Source organism: Protopterus annectens, chromosome 16.part0, assembly GCF_019279795.1.
Source record: "Protopterus annectens isolate FY-2018-M chromosome 16.part0, PAN1.0, whole genome shotgun sequence".
NCBI classification, from domain to species: Eukaryota; Metazoa; Chordata; order Ceratodontiformes; family Protopteridae; genus Protopterus; species Protopterus annectens.
In genome coordinates, this window is record NC_056750.1 from 172917629 (window position 1) to 172935622 (window position 17994).

A 17994-nucleotide genomic window follows, 5' to 3' on the forward strand; every position below is an offset into this window, starting at 1 on the left:
AGCAATAATCTCTCTCTCAAAAGACAGTTAATGTTACAGATCATCTCAGAGAGACAGGTCATTATCTGATAGAAAGGGCATGTTTCCTTGTAAGTCGTACAAAGCTTGCAGTTATATGTCTTGCAGCAATGTTTTTATACATCCCAAGACCCTTAAGGAGTGCAGAAAAGCAGAAGACAATCTGGTGAGGGAGATTTGGGACAGACAGGAAGAAAGTAAGAGGAAGCGAGGACATCCAGCAAAGAGGTGCATGGATTGTGTGAAAGAAGATCTAGGACAGTCAGGCATGAGTGTTGAAGAAGGCAGAAATGTGGCACTGAATCAAGAGAGTTGGTGACAACTAATACCCCAACCCCATGAAGAAAAAAATGGGAAAAAGGGTGCTAATGATGATGGCCCATTCTTTTATCAGATGATAAAGTGAAGGCAGTTGTGGGTGATAAGCCCCACTTTATGTTTAGGAATAATACATTTCTCAAAACACAATTACGTTATAGATCATCTAAGAGAGATAGGTCTTTATCTGATAGAAAAGGCATGTTTCCTTGTAAGTCGTGCAACCCTTACAGTTATATGTCTTGCAGTAATGTTTTTATACATCCTAACACCCTCAAGGAGTGTACTTTTAATTGTTATTCAGATTGCAAGTCTAACAATTTGGTTTACCTGGCTAATTGTGTGCATTTTGAGGCATTTTATGTGGATAAAACCAATAAGTACTTGAAAGATCATGTATTACAGCATCTGGGTGATATTAGAAGGAAGAACCCTCAATGCTTTATATAAACAAATTAGTCAAAATGAGGGACATTCTTTCACTTTTATGGTTTTAGAAATGCTTAAATGCAGTGTTGAAGGTGGGGATATTATTAATAAGACTGAAGTCATAGAAATGAAATGGCTAGCATGTTTGCAAGCACATATAACTCCAGGGCTTAATATTAATGTTCCTTTAAAACCGGTTTTAAAAGCCCAGTTGTTACATCATTGAATCCTGAGTATTTGGCTGGCTATTTGTATTTTATATATTCTTTGTTTGCTGTCTGTTTTTATGGATCTGATGAAGCACATTGTGTAAAAGCTCTTACCCGTTTTTTATTTTGTTTGCATTTCATCTGAATCTATTAAATTCATGGCTTTAGCTGTCGTGGCTGGACCATTTTTTACTTTTTGTTTTGCTTTGGACATTACAGATTGACCTTTATTTGTTTGCATTATTATATTTTATATAACTCCAGTAAAACAATTTTTTACCTTAGCACTACTGATCCTCGTGGCATGAGATTTGTTATTCATTGGACAAGCCATACTACCAGACCGATCGACAACAAAAATGAATTCCCACATATTTGACTGAGAAGTGTTTTCTGGGATGCTTGGATAAAAGTTCAGCATTAGTGTAGCATCTCCCATCAGTGTACCTTCAAAGAAATAGAAAAAAGTGAACAATTTGCAACATTTAAAAAAATTCTCACTTACTCTTCATTCTTTTCTGCACAGTAAAACTATTTAGAGGAAACTAAGTTAGTGATTCACACTGTTAGCAGTGGTCTTCTATCAATCCAGAGTCAAACATTTCTGCAGCTTATGAAGGACAGAGAAATTTGCTCAAAACGTTTAGCTGTGCATGAGGTTCTGTTCTGCTCCTGAAGTCCTTCACTTAGATGATATATATAACAAAGCATCTGGAAAAAGGACTTCAACAGTGAGAGAAAATAAAAAGGTCCTCCAAGAAAGAGATGCTCAGTAGAGATCAGTTATGTCAGTTAATTAGTTTACCAGCTACAAATGAACAAACATGGTAAAAATTAAAAGTATATTTATTTTGCTGCACTATTAACACAAAAATAGCCATCATCATATGAAGCCAGACGTGAAGAAAGTACAGTTGTGTACACTTACCATAAATGTAGATGTTCTAGTGTATTCACTGTTGCTGTCATCACTGTAGGGTTTTTGCTGCTGCAGGCAGCCCTCGATCGGCCAGAATCCCAAAGTCTGGGTCTGGCGTCAGCTGTAGTTGCTCCTTCCCTGACGTCAGTGCGCCAGGTGTATAAAGCCACCAGCTGACGCCATTTACTTCAGTTTTTCTTGCCCCAAATGTCAGGTGCCCCAAAAGAGGCTAACAGGCTAGACCAAAAATAAGCATGTCAAAACATAGCACATTCCCCATAACCACCAGCAAAAACACCTCAGAAAACAAGAAGAGAGGTGAATAATCCAAACAGTAAAAAGAGAGGATAGGAGGGAGGGCAACCCAGACTGCAACAGTGAATACACTCGAACATCTACATTTATGGTAAGTGTACACAACTGTACTATGTTCATCGTGTTTCACTGCTGCAGTCATCACTGCATCCCAAAGCTGAGAAAGGGGTGGTTGGATATTTTACAGAAGGGGAGCCTAGAATGCCCTGCAGAACTGCAGAGGCAGAGGCAAAGCCTGCCCTAGATTTAGAATAAAGAGGGAGATTATAGTGCTTAGTGAAGGTATGAAGTTGCAGCTTCCAGAATTTCCTTGGTAGGAACTCCTCTCAGAAAAGCTGCCAAAGTAGCAGCAGCTCTAGTAGAATGTGTCTTGATGTTTCCAGGGACTTGCTTTCCATGAATCTGATACCATGGGCAATCCATTTTGAAATGGTCTGTTTTGTAATGGCTTTACCTTGAGAAGTAGCAGCATAGGCCACAAATAGTTGGTCTGTTTTTCTGAAGGTCTTTGTTCTGTCCAGGTAAAAACAAAGCTGCCTATGAATGTCCAAAGAATGCAAAATCCTCTCACCTTTACTTTGAGGATTAGGGTAAAAAGTAGGAAGGTGAACAGTTTGATTCAAGGCCACCTTTGAAACCACGTTAGGCATAAAAGTAGGGTTAGTCCTCAAAGAGACCCTGTCTTGATGAAAAATAATGAAAGGTTCCACGGCCATGAGTGCTTGTAACTCCGAAACTCGCCTGGCTGAAGTGATTGCCAAAAGGATTGCAGTTTTCCAGGATACACACTTTAAATCCGTAGTGGCAGCAGGCTCAAAAGGAGGCAAGGTTAGTTTTTCCAACACATAATTAAGATCCCAAGCAGGGGTTGGAGCTCTCCTAGGGGGCCTTAAGTTTTTTGCCCCTCTGAGGTATTGTTTAAGAAGTGGATGTGAAAAAATTGGAGGATCCGTGCTGTAATGAGCAGGGATAGCTGAAGCATGTATCTTAATAGATGAAAAAGATAAGCCCTTGTGTAACACCTCCGTTAGGTATTGCAAAATCAGAGGAATGTTTGGAGAAATAGGATCCGAACCTTGAGCCTGCATCCATGCACAAAATCTTTTCCATTTACTTGCATAACATTTTCTGGTGCTAGGCCTTCTGGCTTCCAAGATAACATCCATTACTTGTTTGGAAAGGGTAGAGTTGTTCAAAGGCCCTGGATTCGCCAAGCTGCCAGGCTGAGAGTCTTGATATGGTTGTGCCAAATCTGACCCTGTTGTTGAGACAGAAGATTTGGAATTAGAGGTAGAATCCAAGGAGGTTCCTGGGATAGATTCATCAGAGTTGAGTACCAGAATTGTTGAGGCCAATTGGGGGCTAGTAAAATCACCTTTGGTTTGTCCTGTTTTATTTTTAACACTCTTGGAAGAAGGGGCAATGGAGAAAAGGCTTACACTGAGAGGTTCTTCCAACTGAATGAGAGCGCATCCACTTTCCATGCCAGTTTGTGGTAAGTCCTTGAGCAAAAGGTTGGTAACTGGTAATTCTGGGGAGAAGCAAAAAGATCTATGTCTGGGCATCCCCAGGCCTTTGTGATCATCCTGAAAATCTGAGTATCCAACATCCATTAGTGTGGATCTGATAGGTTCCTGCTTAAGGTATCCACCAGAGAATTCTCTTTTCCTGGTAGGAATTGGGCTTAGAAGTCCACCTTGTAAGCCAATGCTGTGTTCCACAGAGTCATGGCCAGTCTGCAAAGGGGGTAAGAATGGGAACCCCCCTGCTTGTTTATGTACCACATAACTGTAGTGTTGTCCGTCTTTATCAAAAGCTGCCCTGGCTGTAAAAGATCCTTGAAAGCCATCAGGGCATTCTGCACAGCTAACATCTGTTTTAAATTGATGTGAAGGTGCATCTGATCCTCCGTCCAGGTGCCTTGTAAACATTTTCCCTGCATGTGGGCTCCCCATGCATAATCCGAGGCGTCCGTAGTTATAACTTGCTTGGCTTGTGTGGGACTGAAAGTTTTCCCCGTGTTCTGGAGACAGGCTGCGGCCCACCAAAGAAACTCCTTCTGGAGGCAAGGCAAGACTGCAATCATTGTTTCCAAGCTGTGACAATGCTGAGACCATACAGTCTTTAGGTACTACTGTATTTTCCTCATATGCAGTCTTGCATATGGTATTAGCAGAATGCAGGATGCCATGTAACCCAAAGCCTGCAGAAATTTTCTTGCAGTTAGCTGAGACACTGACGCCAGGCTTTTGAAAGTTGAAGCCAGTTGCATTTGTTTTTCTGGTGTCAGGTATGCCCTCTGGGTTGTTGTGCTTAAAACTGCACCCAGGAATGTTATCTGTTGAGTGGGTACCAAATTTGACTTTTTTAGATTCACTGTGAATCCTAGACAGCTGAGATTTTGCACAAAGTCCAGATGCTGAAGTAAAGTATTCTTGTTGTCTGCTTGAATGAGGCAGTCGTCCAGATAAGGGTAAATTTGAATTCCCTTGAGTCTGCAAAATGCCACAACTGGTGCCAGGCACTTGGTAAAGACCCTGGGCGCCGTAGATAAGCCAAAGGGCAGCACAGAGAATTGGTAATGTTTCGAGCCTGCCTTGAATCTCAGGTACCTTCTGCACTCCTGTCTTATTGGAATGTGCAGGTAAGCCTCCTTCAAATCCAATGTCACCATCCAGGCATTCTTGCCCAACATAAGTAGCAGCTGCTGCAGAGTGAGCATTTTGAATTTTGGTATCTGCAGAAAAGTGTTTAAGACTGAAAGATCCAGAATTGGTCTCCATAAATTTTCCTTTCTGGGTACTAGGAAGAGTCTTGAGTAAAAACCTTGCCCTATTTCTGTGCTTGGTACTAATTCTATGGCCTTCATAGCCATGAGGGATTGCACTTGTTTCTGTGCCTCTGCCCATTGGTTCTTTGGCAGATCCGGCCATCCGTTTGGATTTGGCAAGGTGTGAAAATGAAATTTGTAACACCTTAAGACTACGTCCAGAACCCATTTGTCTTGGGTTATGCAAGTCCAATTTTGATGTAAAAGAGAGAGTTTTCCTCCCAGAGGAGCTTCCAGGAGGGAGAGTCATAGGGTTGGGATCTGTCCTCTCCCCCACCCTTGAGAGTGGAAGCACTCCACTGTCTGGATCTGTAAGGGGTTTGCGTCTGTGTCCTGCCTCTAGGGCAGTCTGTATCTGCCCCTTTGAGGCCTGTCTGAGCTGGGAAAGGACCAATTTTTAGCTGGCCAATTCCTGCTGAATCTAGGTGGCTGTACCTGTAAAAAATCCTTTACTGTTTGCATATATTTAGCCTTGTCTTCCATTTTCTTTAAAACCTCTTCAGCTTTAGCCCCAAACAAAACATTTTGTTGAACAGGAGCATCCAGCGACTTTGCCTTAACCTGATCAGGTAAACTTTGTTCCTTTAACCAAGCATGTCTTCTAATGACTGTACCAGTAGCAGCTGCTCTGCAAGATGCTTCTAAAGAATCAAAACCACAGTGTAGGGTATGCTTCCCCACTTGTTCAGTAGCATGCAACAAATCCTGTAATTCCTTATTGCCAGCACAAGCAGAAATAGCTACATTTTTTTGCTTCATAACAGACAAAAGGTACTGCTGATATTTCAACATGTGAAATTGACAGTTCAAGGCTCTAATAGAGTAGCAGATGCATAAACTTTTTTACCCCATCTCTCCAAAGCTCTGGAATCCCTGTCTGAAGGAATAGGGTTCTTAGCAGTGGCAGCCCTAACTCCCTTAGGACCTTGAGAAATGGTTTCTAGATCAGCTGTAGGGTTTTTATAAAGAAACTTGTGAGTATCTGAGACCCTGTAATATCTATCAGGTTTCAAAGGAGCAGGAGGGAAAGAATCAGGAGTTAGGTTAGATTCCGCAAAAACATCATCCACAATATCTAAAACTGGGGGAATGGCCAAGGGCCTATGCTGGGGAAGTAACAGAAAATTCCTCAATCTCCTTTTGGATTCAGAATATTCCTGACCCTCCCAGTAGAAATGCTCCCTCATGTCATGCAAGGTTTCCCCAAAGGAATAATCTTCAGGAGGAGAGGCTAAATTAATGGAATTCTTCAGCATCAGAATCCTCATAAGGAGGGAAAGAATAATCTTGCTCAGAGGAAGAAACAGAGGAAATAGATACTTGATCAGAAGATTCATAATCTAGCTCTTGTCTAGGCCTTTTGTCCGGAGGGGGATGGGAACCCCTGATCATACTCAACAGGTCTTCGGCCATTTTGAGCATTTGTTTCTGTGTTCTAGGCCCCGGATCCAAAGAGGCCTGAGTTTGTTTCTTTGCTTTGGAAGGTGTCTTTGCCTTTGTCTTTGTGTAGGCCTGAAAACTCCCTCAGAAGCCGGTACCTGCCTAGCGGCTCCGGACCCATCTGAGGGAGCATTATCCGAAGGTCCAGTCCCTTGAGATTCTGAAGGCGCCTCATCGGCTCCTCGTGGGAGTCAGTATCGGCAAGCGGTTCCGAAGTGGCAGACGTCAGGGGCTGCAAAAGCGCCTCACTGACGATGGCCGAACCGGCAACTGGCTCTGGCTGTGTATCATCGTCCATTTTGGACCTCGGAGGTCTGCCCTTGACCTTGCGTCTTTTATAAACTTCGGTGGTCAGAAGAATATCCGACAACATTTTGTAATTAAATCTTCTCCCAAAATAGTGAAAAGCAAAATCGTACCGACGCTTTATAGTGCGTTGGTTAAATCTAGCACAAAACTGACGACTAGCTACGTCGTGGTCAGGGCAAGGAATACAGTAAGAGTGAATCCTTATGAGGTATTTGCTTCCAACAAGAAATACAATTATTAACTTTTTCTGACATCGGTCTGGAGCAAGAAAAAAGTTTCCCCAGCGGGGTACTTAGCTTTATGAAGAGAAAATCTTCGGTTTGAAACACAAAAATTTCACAGGAGACAGCCGGCCGGCACTTGCGAACTGCTTCTGCTTTGGGCACCTCGCGGCAAGAAAGACTAAAGAAAATGGCGTCGGCTGGTGGCTTTATACCCCTGGCGCACTGACGTTAGGGAGGGAGCGATTACAGCCGACGCCGGACCCAGACTTTGGGATTCTGGCCGATTGAGGGCTGCCTGCAGCAGCAAGAACCCTACAGTGATGACTGCAACAGTGAAACACGAACATCTGCTGGTTCAACACTGTCATTTTACACACAGATCACACTCAAAAAAAGTATTCAAGGACACGAGTACAAGCAAATATGCGAATTGCAATAAGGTAGCCCCAGTGACTCCATCATGAGCAGAGATTGGAGCTGCACTATAAGGCAGCCCTAGAGACATCAACACAGAGAGAGATGGGAGATGTACCGCAAGGCAGCCCCAGAGACAGCAGCACAAAGAGAGATGGGAGATGTACTGTAAGGCAGCCCCAGAGACAGCAGCACAAAGAGAGATGGGAGATGTACTACTGTAAGGCAGCCCCAGAGACAGCAGCACAAAGAGATGGCAGATGTACTGCAAGGCAGCCCCAGAGACAGCAGCACAAAGAGAGATGGGAGATGTAGTGTAAGGCAGCCCCAGAGACAGCAGCACAAAGAGAGATGGGAGATGTACTGTAAGGCAGCCCCAGAGACAGCAGCACAAAGAGATGGGAGATGTACTGTAAGGCAGCCCCAGAGACAGCAGCACAAAGAGAGATGGGAGATGTACTGTAAGGCAGCCCCACAGACAGCAGCACAGAGAGATGGCAGATGTAGTGTAAGGCAGCCATAGAGAGTTTTATTCATCCTTTATTAGGACAATCATTAAACATAATGCAACTTCTGGCAAACCTCATTAAGTACCTAAACCAGCGACAGATGCCTCAACATATACACACCAAAAAGATCTCAGATCTCAGTAACTTTAGCTGTTCCAATTGTCCTGTTTCTCTATTCAGTGTCACACAAACTCCTGAGGAGTGAACTCTGCTTAGCCTTCTGTGCTATGAATGATCCAGCACTATTTGAACTCCTTCATGTAAATAAAACCAGTTGTACAGCAAGTACCCATTCTAGAGACCTACCACCACTGGATGGTGTGACACATACCGAACCCAGCATATCCACCATTTCTAGAAAGGCTTACCAAGCAGAGTATTTCTTTAGCAACCTTGTAAACCAGTCTGAGTGCCTGGATGGGTGGTTCATAGGTTCATAGATAATTGTCCCTTGTGAGACTCAAACCCTGCACCTTGTGTTTGCAAGACAAACACCTTAACCATTAGGCCACCCTCCCAACCCAATTTGGTTACAAATTTTTACTTAGAATATGTAGTGAAAGTTTATTTAACGGGGACATAGTTAGCCACCCAACATTTTGGGGTGATGCAGCTGAGTTTCTCAATGGTCTCCTTTATCTATAAGCTTAATAAAAGCCTATAAACCAGGAACACAAACACAAGCAGAGACTCGAGTTGTGGCTCTCTCACGCTATGCCAGGGGCTGCACCTGGCCCCAAAACATTCCCATGGGGCAATGAGAGGAACTGTAGTACATAAGTCTGTTCCCCATTGCTAACATACTGAGAAACCAGGACAGCCCCTTTGTATCTGTCCAAGATGCTGTGAACTGTTCTAGAGCACCAGAATACACAAAGATTGATGTAGCACTCTATAATGCTGCCCACGGATATTACCAAAGCATGTACAATGCAGGGCTGGGAGCTGTAGTCTGTAACCTTGCACCCCAGTCAGCACAGTGCAATGGCTCTGATGCTTTTGATAACAAGTACTGCAAGTACACAGCAGCTTCTGGGTACACGTGTGTGTGTGTGTGTCTGAATAGGGGAAAACAGGAGTCCAAGACACAGTGAAGATAATATACATGCATAGTGTGACCTGTGCTTCCTATACTTTTTATCCATTTCAACATGAAAGACTGATGCATAGCTGACTTACACAAAAATCATTGCTCATTCAACATATATCAAAACCACTCTTCCCCAAAATACAAGTGTTTACTTAACCTTCAGTTTCAACACCAATCATCTTCTGTCAGTAACTTTATCTGGAAGTGGCCAGATGAAGCTTGGTACACTCTATTGCCCACGCATGTAACCTCATTTATTTCCACTCATACACTCTGTGGGTAAGCTTATATGCTTTAGATTTACCAAATGTACATTTCCAGGCTGGGAATACAACCTTCATATTTCCAACATCAAGAAAAGCAGTCTTAAGTCATTATCCATAACTGATTATACAAGCTACATAGCTAGACTAAATAAAATAAATAAACTGTAGCCTACAAGGGCAAACCTTATGTGTTTCTCCCCATATTGTGATGAAGAACAGAGACTGTCTGTTCTTGAGCAGAGTCATGTTGCTGCCACAAATTACACCAAAACACAAACGCAAATCAGCTTCAACAACTGGCTCAGCAACTGGTGTAATTCCAGTGGGATCCAATATATGTCAGTCAGGAAGGAGATGAAGGAATGGCCTGCAGCCCCACCTCCAAGAGCTTCTGTATATAAGCCAAGACATTATCTACTCCCTCAGTATGTTTTTCAGTCAGAGACACTTTTCTTTACCCACCAATCTAACAAATTCTAGTTAGCTCCATTTAAAGTGGCACTGCTCAATGCTAGAAGCTTAAATAAGATGATGCTTGTCTCAGATGTCTTCTTGATCTTTGAAAACGTACACAGTAGCGCGATTGCAGAAACGTGGTTCCAATGTAGTGACGACACTCCTTCCTTACTTGGGTTTAATACCACACTCTTATTCGGACTACCTATCGAGGGTAGGTATGTCTCTGGTGGGGTGTATCTGTACTTATTCAAAATCCCCTCACCTCATGACTAATCCTATATATTCTGTTACCTATAGGCATCATTAATTCTAACCTTCTTGACCATATAGTACCATCACCTACTAAGGGCTCAAATCTGTTTGTCTTGGTTATTACAACTGTAGAACCAACATGATCTACACATGTAGTACTCCCCATTGCTCAAGTCCGTTGACCATGCCATTGCATTTTCCATAAGGACCTAATCCAAGACACCTCCCAATCTAATATTTTCACAGATTTTTTTTCAGTGCCAGTCCTCTATAGTTTTCTGATGATCTTAGGAGATTTAAAGGTTATCCACCACAAGATGATCCCATAGCTAAGTTAGCTAGCTGTGTCATCTGGTTTTACTTCCATCTTAACTCCTGCATCTGTCCCCATCCACCACAAATATGATGTCAAATTTAGGAACAGGCCCCCATGATGGAACCAGAGTATGAATAAACTCTAAAACAAGTATCTTAAAAAGATAAACAAAGAAGATGAAAGATCAAAATCTGCAAAATGAAGTAGGAATTAGCCTTATCCAAAGATCACCTTAAAGCTTTCTTTAACTATGTCAGGACTCTCAGAAATCATGCTGAGCTCTGCAGTGAGCTGATGGTAAAGGGTGCCACCCACTCTGACCATTAACTATCATTAGCGGTCAATCAAATTTAGAAACATCTAACTTCTTTACCCTCCCTGTTTCCACCTCAATGCATGCAGTCTGCATGCCTACTATAATTATGCGTGAACAAGAATTAGAAGCCCTCTCCAAAACCAAAAACATCTCTGTGGACCCAGACAACATACCAGGCTGTTTGCCTTGTTAGCACAAATCTCTTGTCATACTGACTCCCACCTGAACCTGTAGATATCTCAGCCATGCCACTGGCTACATACCCGAAGCTTGGAGGTATTGTACTGACCTACACGAGGGTAGCCCTACTAATGAACATTAGAACAACAGACCAATTACTCTCACCAATATCATGTGCAAGGTAATGGAAAGATGAATATAGAACTAATAAATAAGAACAGCTGCAGCTTACAATTCCTCAACCTAATCTAGTCTGGCTTTGTGAAAGGTAGTCCCTGCCTACTAAGTGTCTTTGAAATATTCACAGAGGCAGTGAATGAAGATAAGTCTATTCACACTGCTTACCTAGAAAGGGCCCTGGGTAATATTTCACAAAAACAGTATTGAGAAAAGTACAGTTTTGTACCTACCATAAATGTAGATGTCCGAGAGGTATGCATCTGCAGTCCTAACAAATGGGTTGTCCTGGCCTCAGGCAGCCCTTCGGTCGGCCGGATTCCAAAGTCTGGGTCTGGCCTCGGCTGATGTCGCACTTCACCCGACGTCATAGCTGCAGTTCTTCGGGTATAAATGTATCAGCCGACGCCATTTTCCTCAGTGTTTCTTGCCCCAGATGCCAGGTGCCCTCTAGGAAGGCTAAATTTGGATAAATGTAAATGTTTCCAAACAATAGAGAGCAAATAGAAATGAACATGTATATACATATATACAAACAAATACACCATAATAGATTCCCCCAGCTAGCTACAAGATGGGCAAATACCCTAGGAGTACCACAGAGGGGAAGGAGGGTGGTAATCCTGACTGCAGATGCATACCTCTCGGACATCTACATTTATGGTAGGTACAAAACTGTACTATGTCCTTCAAGGATGCATCTGCAGTCCTAACAAATGGGTAGAATACCATAGCCAAACTGGGGGAGGAGGCACTAAGAGTTTATGGTGTAGTTAAGATCCCTTGTAAAACAGCAGTGGCAAAACCTGCTCGGGATCTGGAGTATAAAGGTAGATTATAATGCTTGGCAAATGTATGCACGGAGCTCCAAGTAGCAGCCTCTAAAATGTCTTTGGTAGCCACTCCTCGTAAGAAAGCTGTAGTAGTGGCTGTAGCCCTTGTGGAATGAGGTCTGATGTTTTCTGGAGTTGCCTTTCCATGAAAAGAGTAACAAAATCTAATGCAATTTCCTATCCATTTTGAGATTGTTTGCTTTGAAATTGCTTTTCCTTCCATTCCTGTTGCATATGCTACCAGAAGCTGGTCAGTTTTTCTATTGTTCTTGGTTCTGTCCAGGTAGTAGCGCAATTGTCTGTGCACATCCAAGGTATGCAGCAATCTTTCCCCCCTGTTCTGTGGGTTGGGGAAGAATGTTGGTAGGTGTATTGCTTGGTTTAATGATACCCTGGAGACCACCTTAGGCATAAAGGTAGGATTAGTTCTCATGGCCACTCTATCCTGATGAAAGATAAGGAAGGGCTGTACTGCCATTAAAGCCTGTAATTCAGAAACCCTTCTAGCTGAAGTGATTGCAAGCAGGAATGCAGTCTTCCAAGATAAGTACTGTAATTCTGCTGTTGCTGCTGGTTCAAAAGGGGGGAGTGTCAACTTTTCTAACACAAAGTTCAAGTCCCATGTAGGCAATGGTGGTTTCCTTGGTGGCTTTACATTTTTAATTCCTCTGAGAAACTGCCTGAATAGAGGTTGAGAGAAGACTGGAGGATCCATGTTGTATTCTGCTGAAATTGCTGATGCATGAATCTTAATGGAGTAGTAAGACAGACCACTGTGGAAAAGCTCTGCTAAGTATTCCAGGATGTTAGCTATGTTTGCCAATGATGCATCTACTCCTTTTGTTGCACTCCAAATGAGATATCTTTTCCATTTCGCTGAATAAGTTTTCCTTGTTGAGGGTCTGCGAGCCTCCAAGATAATGTCTTTAACCCTTTGAGATAAATCTGGGTTATTTTTCCTTATGTAATGTTCCAAGCAGCTAGCTGCAGTGTTTTCAAGTTTGGATGCAGGATTTTGAAGTTGTTCTGTGTCAGCAGTAGAGGTATTAGGGGTAGAGGCCATGCGTGTTCCCGGGACATACTCCTCAGTAGCGGGTACCAATGTTGCCTTGGCCAATCTGGAGCTATCAAGATGATCCTTGGGTGATCTTCTTTGATCTTCAGTAGCACTTTGTGCATCAAAGGAAGAGGTGGGAATGCATATGCTGTCAGATTTTCCCAACTGAAGGATAGGGAGTCCACCCTCCAAGCAAGTGGGTGGTTTGTCCTTGTGCAGAATTTTTTCAATTGGTGGTTGTGTGGGGATGCGAACAGGTCTATTTCTGGCAGTCCCCATTTCCTTGTGATGGTTTTGAAGATGTCTGGATGCAGCATCCATTCGTGGGCATCCGTGGTGGTTCTGCTTAAGATGTCTGCTAGTATATTTTCTTTTCCTGGCACGAATATGGCTTGGAGCTGAATGTTGAGGCTCAGGGCCACATTCCAGAGGTCCATTGCCATCCGGCATAGAGGATATGAATGTGTGCCTCCCTGTTTGTTGATATACCACATAACTGTGGTGTTGTCCGTCCTTATCAGCAAATGACCCTGTTGTAGAAATGGTCTGAATGTCTGAATTGCCTGTTTTACTGCCAGCATCTCCTTTTGATTTATGTGTAGGTTCATCTGGTCTGGAGTCCATAAGCCTTGTATGCACTTGTCCACCATGTGTGCCCCCCAACCAAGGTCTGAGGCGTCCGTGGTGATAGTCTGGCTTGGGTGCGGCCTGTGGAAGGGCAGTCCTTTGTTCAATTGACAGGCCTGAGCCCACCACTGGAATTCTTGCTTCAGGCATGGAATTATTGGAATTTTGGTTTCTAGGCTGTGCTTGTGCTGAGACCATAAATTCCTCAGGTACCATTGTAACTTCCTCATATGTAGTCTGGCATGTGGAATTAATATTATGCAGGATGCCATGTAACCCAGGGCTTGCAGGATTTTCCTTGCTGTAAGCTGGTTCTGCTTGTTAATGCCATGAAATAGAGTGGTAGCTGCTTCTGTTTTTCTGCTGTGAGGAATGCCATCTGGTTTGATGTGTCTAGTTCTGCACCCAGGAAGGTTATCCTTTGGGATGGTATCAGCCTTGACTTTTTTGTGTTGATTGTGTATCCCAGGGCTTGCAGCAGGTGAATAACCTTTTTCAAATCTTTTGTTAATTTGTCTTTGCTGTCCGCTTGTAACAGGCAGTCGTCCAGGTATGGATAAATTTGAATTCCCTGAAGCCTGCAATGAGCAATTACTGATGCCAGGCATTTTGTGAATACTCTGGGCGCAGTAGATCAGCCAAAAGGCAATGCTGAGAATTGATAATGCTCTGATCCTGCAAGAAATCTGAGGTATCTTCTGCAATTTGGTCGTATGGGGACGTGCAGGTATGCCTCCTTGAGATCCAGAGTCACCAGCCAAGACTCCTTGCCCAGCATGGGAAGAAGTTGCTGTAGGGTCAGCATCTTGAATTTTGGAACAATGAGATATGTGTTTAGAGCGGACAGGTCAAGGATAGGTCTCCATTGGTTTTCCTTTCTTGGTACTAGGAAAAGCCTTGAATAAAATCCTTGTCCTTGTTCCATAGCCGGTACCTTTCTATAGCTCTCATCCTTAGTAAGTGGTCTATTTGCTGTAGAGCGTTTGTCCTTTGGTTTGGAGGTAGGTTTGGCATTCCTCTCTTCCTTGGAAGAGTATGGAAGTGAAACCTGTAGCCTTTGTCTATTGTCTGTAAAATCCATTTGTCTCCTGTAATGTAATGCCAATTTACTGAAAATAAGGCTAATTTTCCGCCTAAGGGTGCTGCCAGTTGTTCCCTGGTAGGCGGTTTCAGAGCCAAGTCACTGTGATTGTCCTGTAGAAGTGGTAGTGGCTGGATCTGTGGCAGTAGTTCTCTGGCTGTTAGGCTGCCACTGACGTCCCCTGTAGGCACCTCTGGATTGACCTCTGCCTCTAGGGCGTCTATTTCTGCTTCTCTGTGCTCTGGTGGTGTCTGGAAAGGACCAATTCTTGGAAGGCCAGTTCCTACTAAACCTCGGAGGCTGGACCTGTAAGAAATCCTTGACTGTCTGGACAGATTTAGCTTTTTCTTCCACCTTCTTCAACACTTGCTGTGCAGGGGAACCAAACAAACTGTGCTTTTCCATGGGAGCATCTAGAAGCTTTGACTTTACATGGTCTGGTAAGGATTGTTCTTTTAACCATGCATGCCTTCTGATTACTGTACCAGTCATAGCTGATCTAAAGGAAGCCTCCAGTGCATCATAGCCGCATTTTAAGGAATGATTACTGACCTGCTGAGTGTTATGCACCAAATCCTGAAGGGACTTACGGTCTAAAGGCTCAGGTGAGGACAGTTTTTTAGTAAGCTGATCTAACAGAAATTCCTGATACCGAATCATGTGGAATTGACAGTTTAAGGCCCTAGCTGAAAGAGTAGCAGAAGTATAAACTTTTTTACCCCATCTCTCCAATGCCCTAGATTCTCTTTCAGAGGGGGTTTTTGGCAGAGGCAACTGCTACAGCTTTGGGGCCCTGTGAAATAGTTTCAGGATCTGCAATAGGAGCCTTATACAAATGATAATGTGTGTCCGGAACCCTGTATCTGTCGGGCTTAGCAGGGGCCGGAGGCAGAGAGTCAGGGGAAGTACAAGCATCATTAAATGCATCATCCACAACTGTAAGTACTGGAGGAATAGCTAAAGGCCTATGCTGTGGTAAATGCAAAAAGGTCCTAAGCCTTTTCCTAGAGTCTGAAAAATCCTGGCCCTGCCATTGAAATTGTTCCCTCATAGCATGCAAGGTTTCCCCAAAAGAAAATTCCTCAGGAGGAGAGGCAGAAGGTATGGAATCCTCTGCATCAGAGTCCTCATATGGAGAATAAGGGCCCTCTGGAGGATTTGTATTTTCTGAATCATCAGAGGAATAATCTGAAGAAACTGGCTCAGGGGGCTCTGCTCTAAGCCTCTTCTCTGGAGGTGGGTGAGAGGCCCTGTCAGGGTGAGACTGGGTTCCCCTGACCATAGAAATGAGATCCTCTACTAGACTAAGCATTTGAGCACTAGAGCTAGGCCTGTGAGAGGGGGCTTTAGCAGGCACGGCCTTTGAAGATTTAGCTGCTTTAGCCCTGGCAAAGGCCTTAATTGACATGGATGCAGGGGGCCTAGCAGCTCCACGTGCAGGAGTAGATACATCTAAGGGGATAGTATCTGACAAATCCTGAGAAACAGTAAGAACAGGAAGATTTTCAGTAGCAGATTCAGCCAAGCTGGAAGAGGCCTCGGTAGAAGGAGGCATGCTTTCGGCCGAAGGAAGAACCGTGGACTCGGCTACAGCCGAAACAGAGACACTCGCGGTAGGCTGGCCGAAACCGCGGACCGCGAGTGTCGGTCCTTTTCCTTACGCTTTTTAGCTATATGTGAAGTCGGAGTCTCCGACGGCATGATATAAGCAAAAGCAGAGCCGAAAAACTCCTCTGCAAACTCCGACCGACGTCTAAGCGTTCGTCGGTTGAAGGAAGCACAGGCTAGACAAGCTGCTACGTCGTGGTCTGGGCCTAAACAAGGTAGGCAGTAAGAGTGGAAATCTTTATGAGGTATTTGTTTCCCACAAGTTAAACAGTTATTCACTTTTTCTGACATCGGCTGAGGCAAGAAAGAGTCCCCAACGGGGTACTTAGCTTTTTAGAAGTCTTCGGTAGTAGCAATCTCTGGTTCTGACCGACCGGCACTTGTGAACAGCTTCTGCTTCGGGTGCCACGCGGCAAGAAAGACGGAGGAAAATGGCGTCGGCTGATACCTTTATACCCGAAGAACTGCAGCTATGACGTCGGGTGAAGTGCGACATCAGCCGAGGCCAGACCCAGACTTTGGAATCCGGCCGACCGAAGGGCTGCCTGAGGCCAGGACAACCCATTTGTTAGGACTGCAGATGCATCCTTGAAGGACATCTGACTGAGTTAAACAAACCCTTATGCAATCCATTCACAGCAAAATGACAGACAGAATCTAATTAAGGGTCAGTGGCTTATTTTCTACCAGTAAGTACATCACCAGTGGCATCCTACACGGTTCTGTATTGGCGATGGCATCCTACATGGTTCTGTATTGGCATTGGCATCCTGCACGGTTCTGTATTGGCGTCAACATTATCATTTACTTTGCTCATTTCTAAGCTAACATAAGGGTCTCACTAACTCTGCTGATGAGTCCAAACTTGGTGCTATCATAAATTCGGCAGATAATGCTCACACCCATTAAAAGGCCTACCCACAGAAACTCACGGTGTTTGGACCAAGAAGTAAAGATTAGCATTAAAAATTATAAGTTTGTCCTCTTTGGAAACCAGCAATACCCCTGTACCTACAACATAAATGATGCCCACCACAAAACAGATATCATCATTAGAGACCTGGGTACCTGTGTGAACAATGGAATCTTTTTTTGACTGGTATGTATCACTTATCATTAGGAAATCCTTCTAAGTAGCCAAACCAATTACTAAAGACACATCCTCTGGATATAAGAAAGTTACTGTCCTTCTCTACTCCTCCCTTATCTGAACCATAAACAGATATAATGCCCCCTATGGCATGTACTTATCCACACATATCACCCAGTTAGATTATACTAAAGAAAACATTATGTTTATTCTAACAAAAAGTGCCCTAAACAGAAAATAAATATGACGAGGTATATATCCAAACGATTTATTAGTAAAATATATACCTCGTCATATTTATTCTCTGTTTAGGGCACTTTTTGTTGGATTCTTTGTTTTGTTAGACTGCCTCTCCTCATTTTGAATTTTCTTTAGTATAATCTCTCAAGCTACAATGAATGTCTAAAGGCCATCTTAGTTTATTCCATCTCTTCTATATTTCTACTTGGTAACCTAAGCCTGGCCTACAAGACTGCAAATGACTCTATCCTATGTAACCTCTAACATATTCATAAAACTGGTTGTACCACACATACCTTTTGTAGGACATTTTGGTGAGACAGGCAACTCTCATAAAGATTCCCTATCCATGGAATAGGGTTCTACTGCATCCCAAGCAATGTAGAAAAAATGCCAATGCACTTGGGACAAACCTCTTACAAATCTTGCAATATGAGGAGAAACGGAGGATGCCCATCTAGACCATAT

The 17994-nt window shown here is 43.5% G+C and overlaps 1 protein-coding gene across 3 annotated transcripts in view; it reads right to left on the reverse strand.

Annotated features, from left to right (window-relative positions):
* LOC122790711 (von Willebrand factor A domain-containing protein 5A-like) overlaps positions 1-17994 on the reverse strand; it is a 1391420-nt gene that overhangs the window by 942964 nt on the left and 430462 nt on the right. The window contains exon 7 of one of the 3 annotated variants that reach the window (XM_044058265.1): positions 1255-1421. The exons of the other annotated variants lie outside the window; for them this stretch is intronic. Within the exon in view, the coding sequence (XP_043914200.1) occupies positions 1255-1421 (167 nt within the window). The remainder of the gene's footprint in view (positions 1-1254; positions 1422-17994) is intronic. 3 annotated transcript variants of the gene reach the window in all.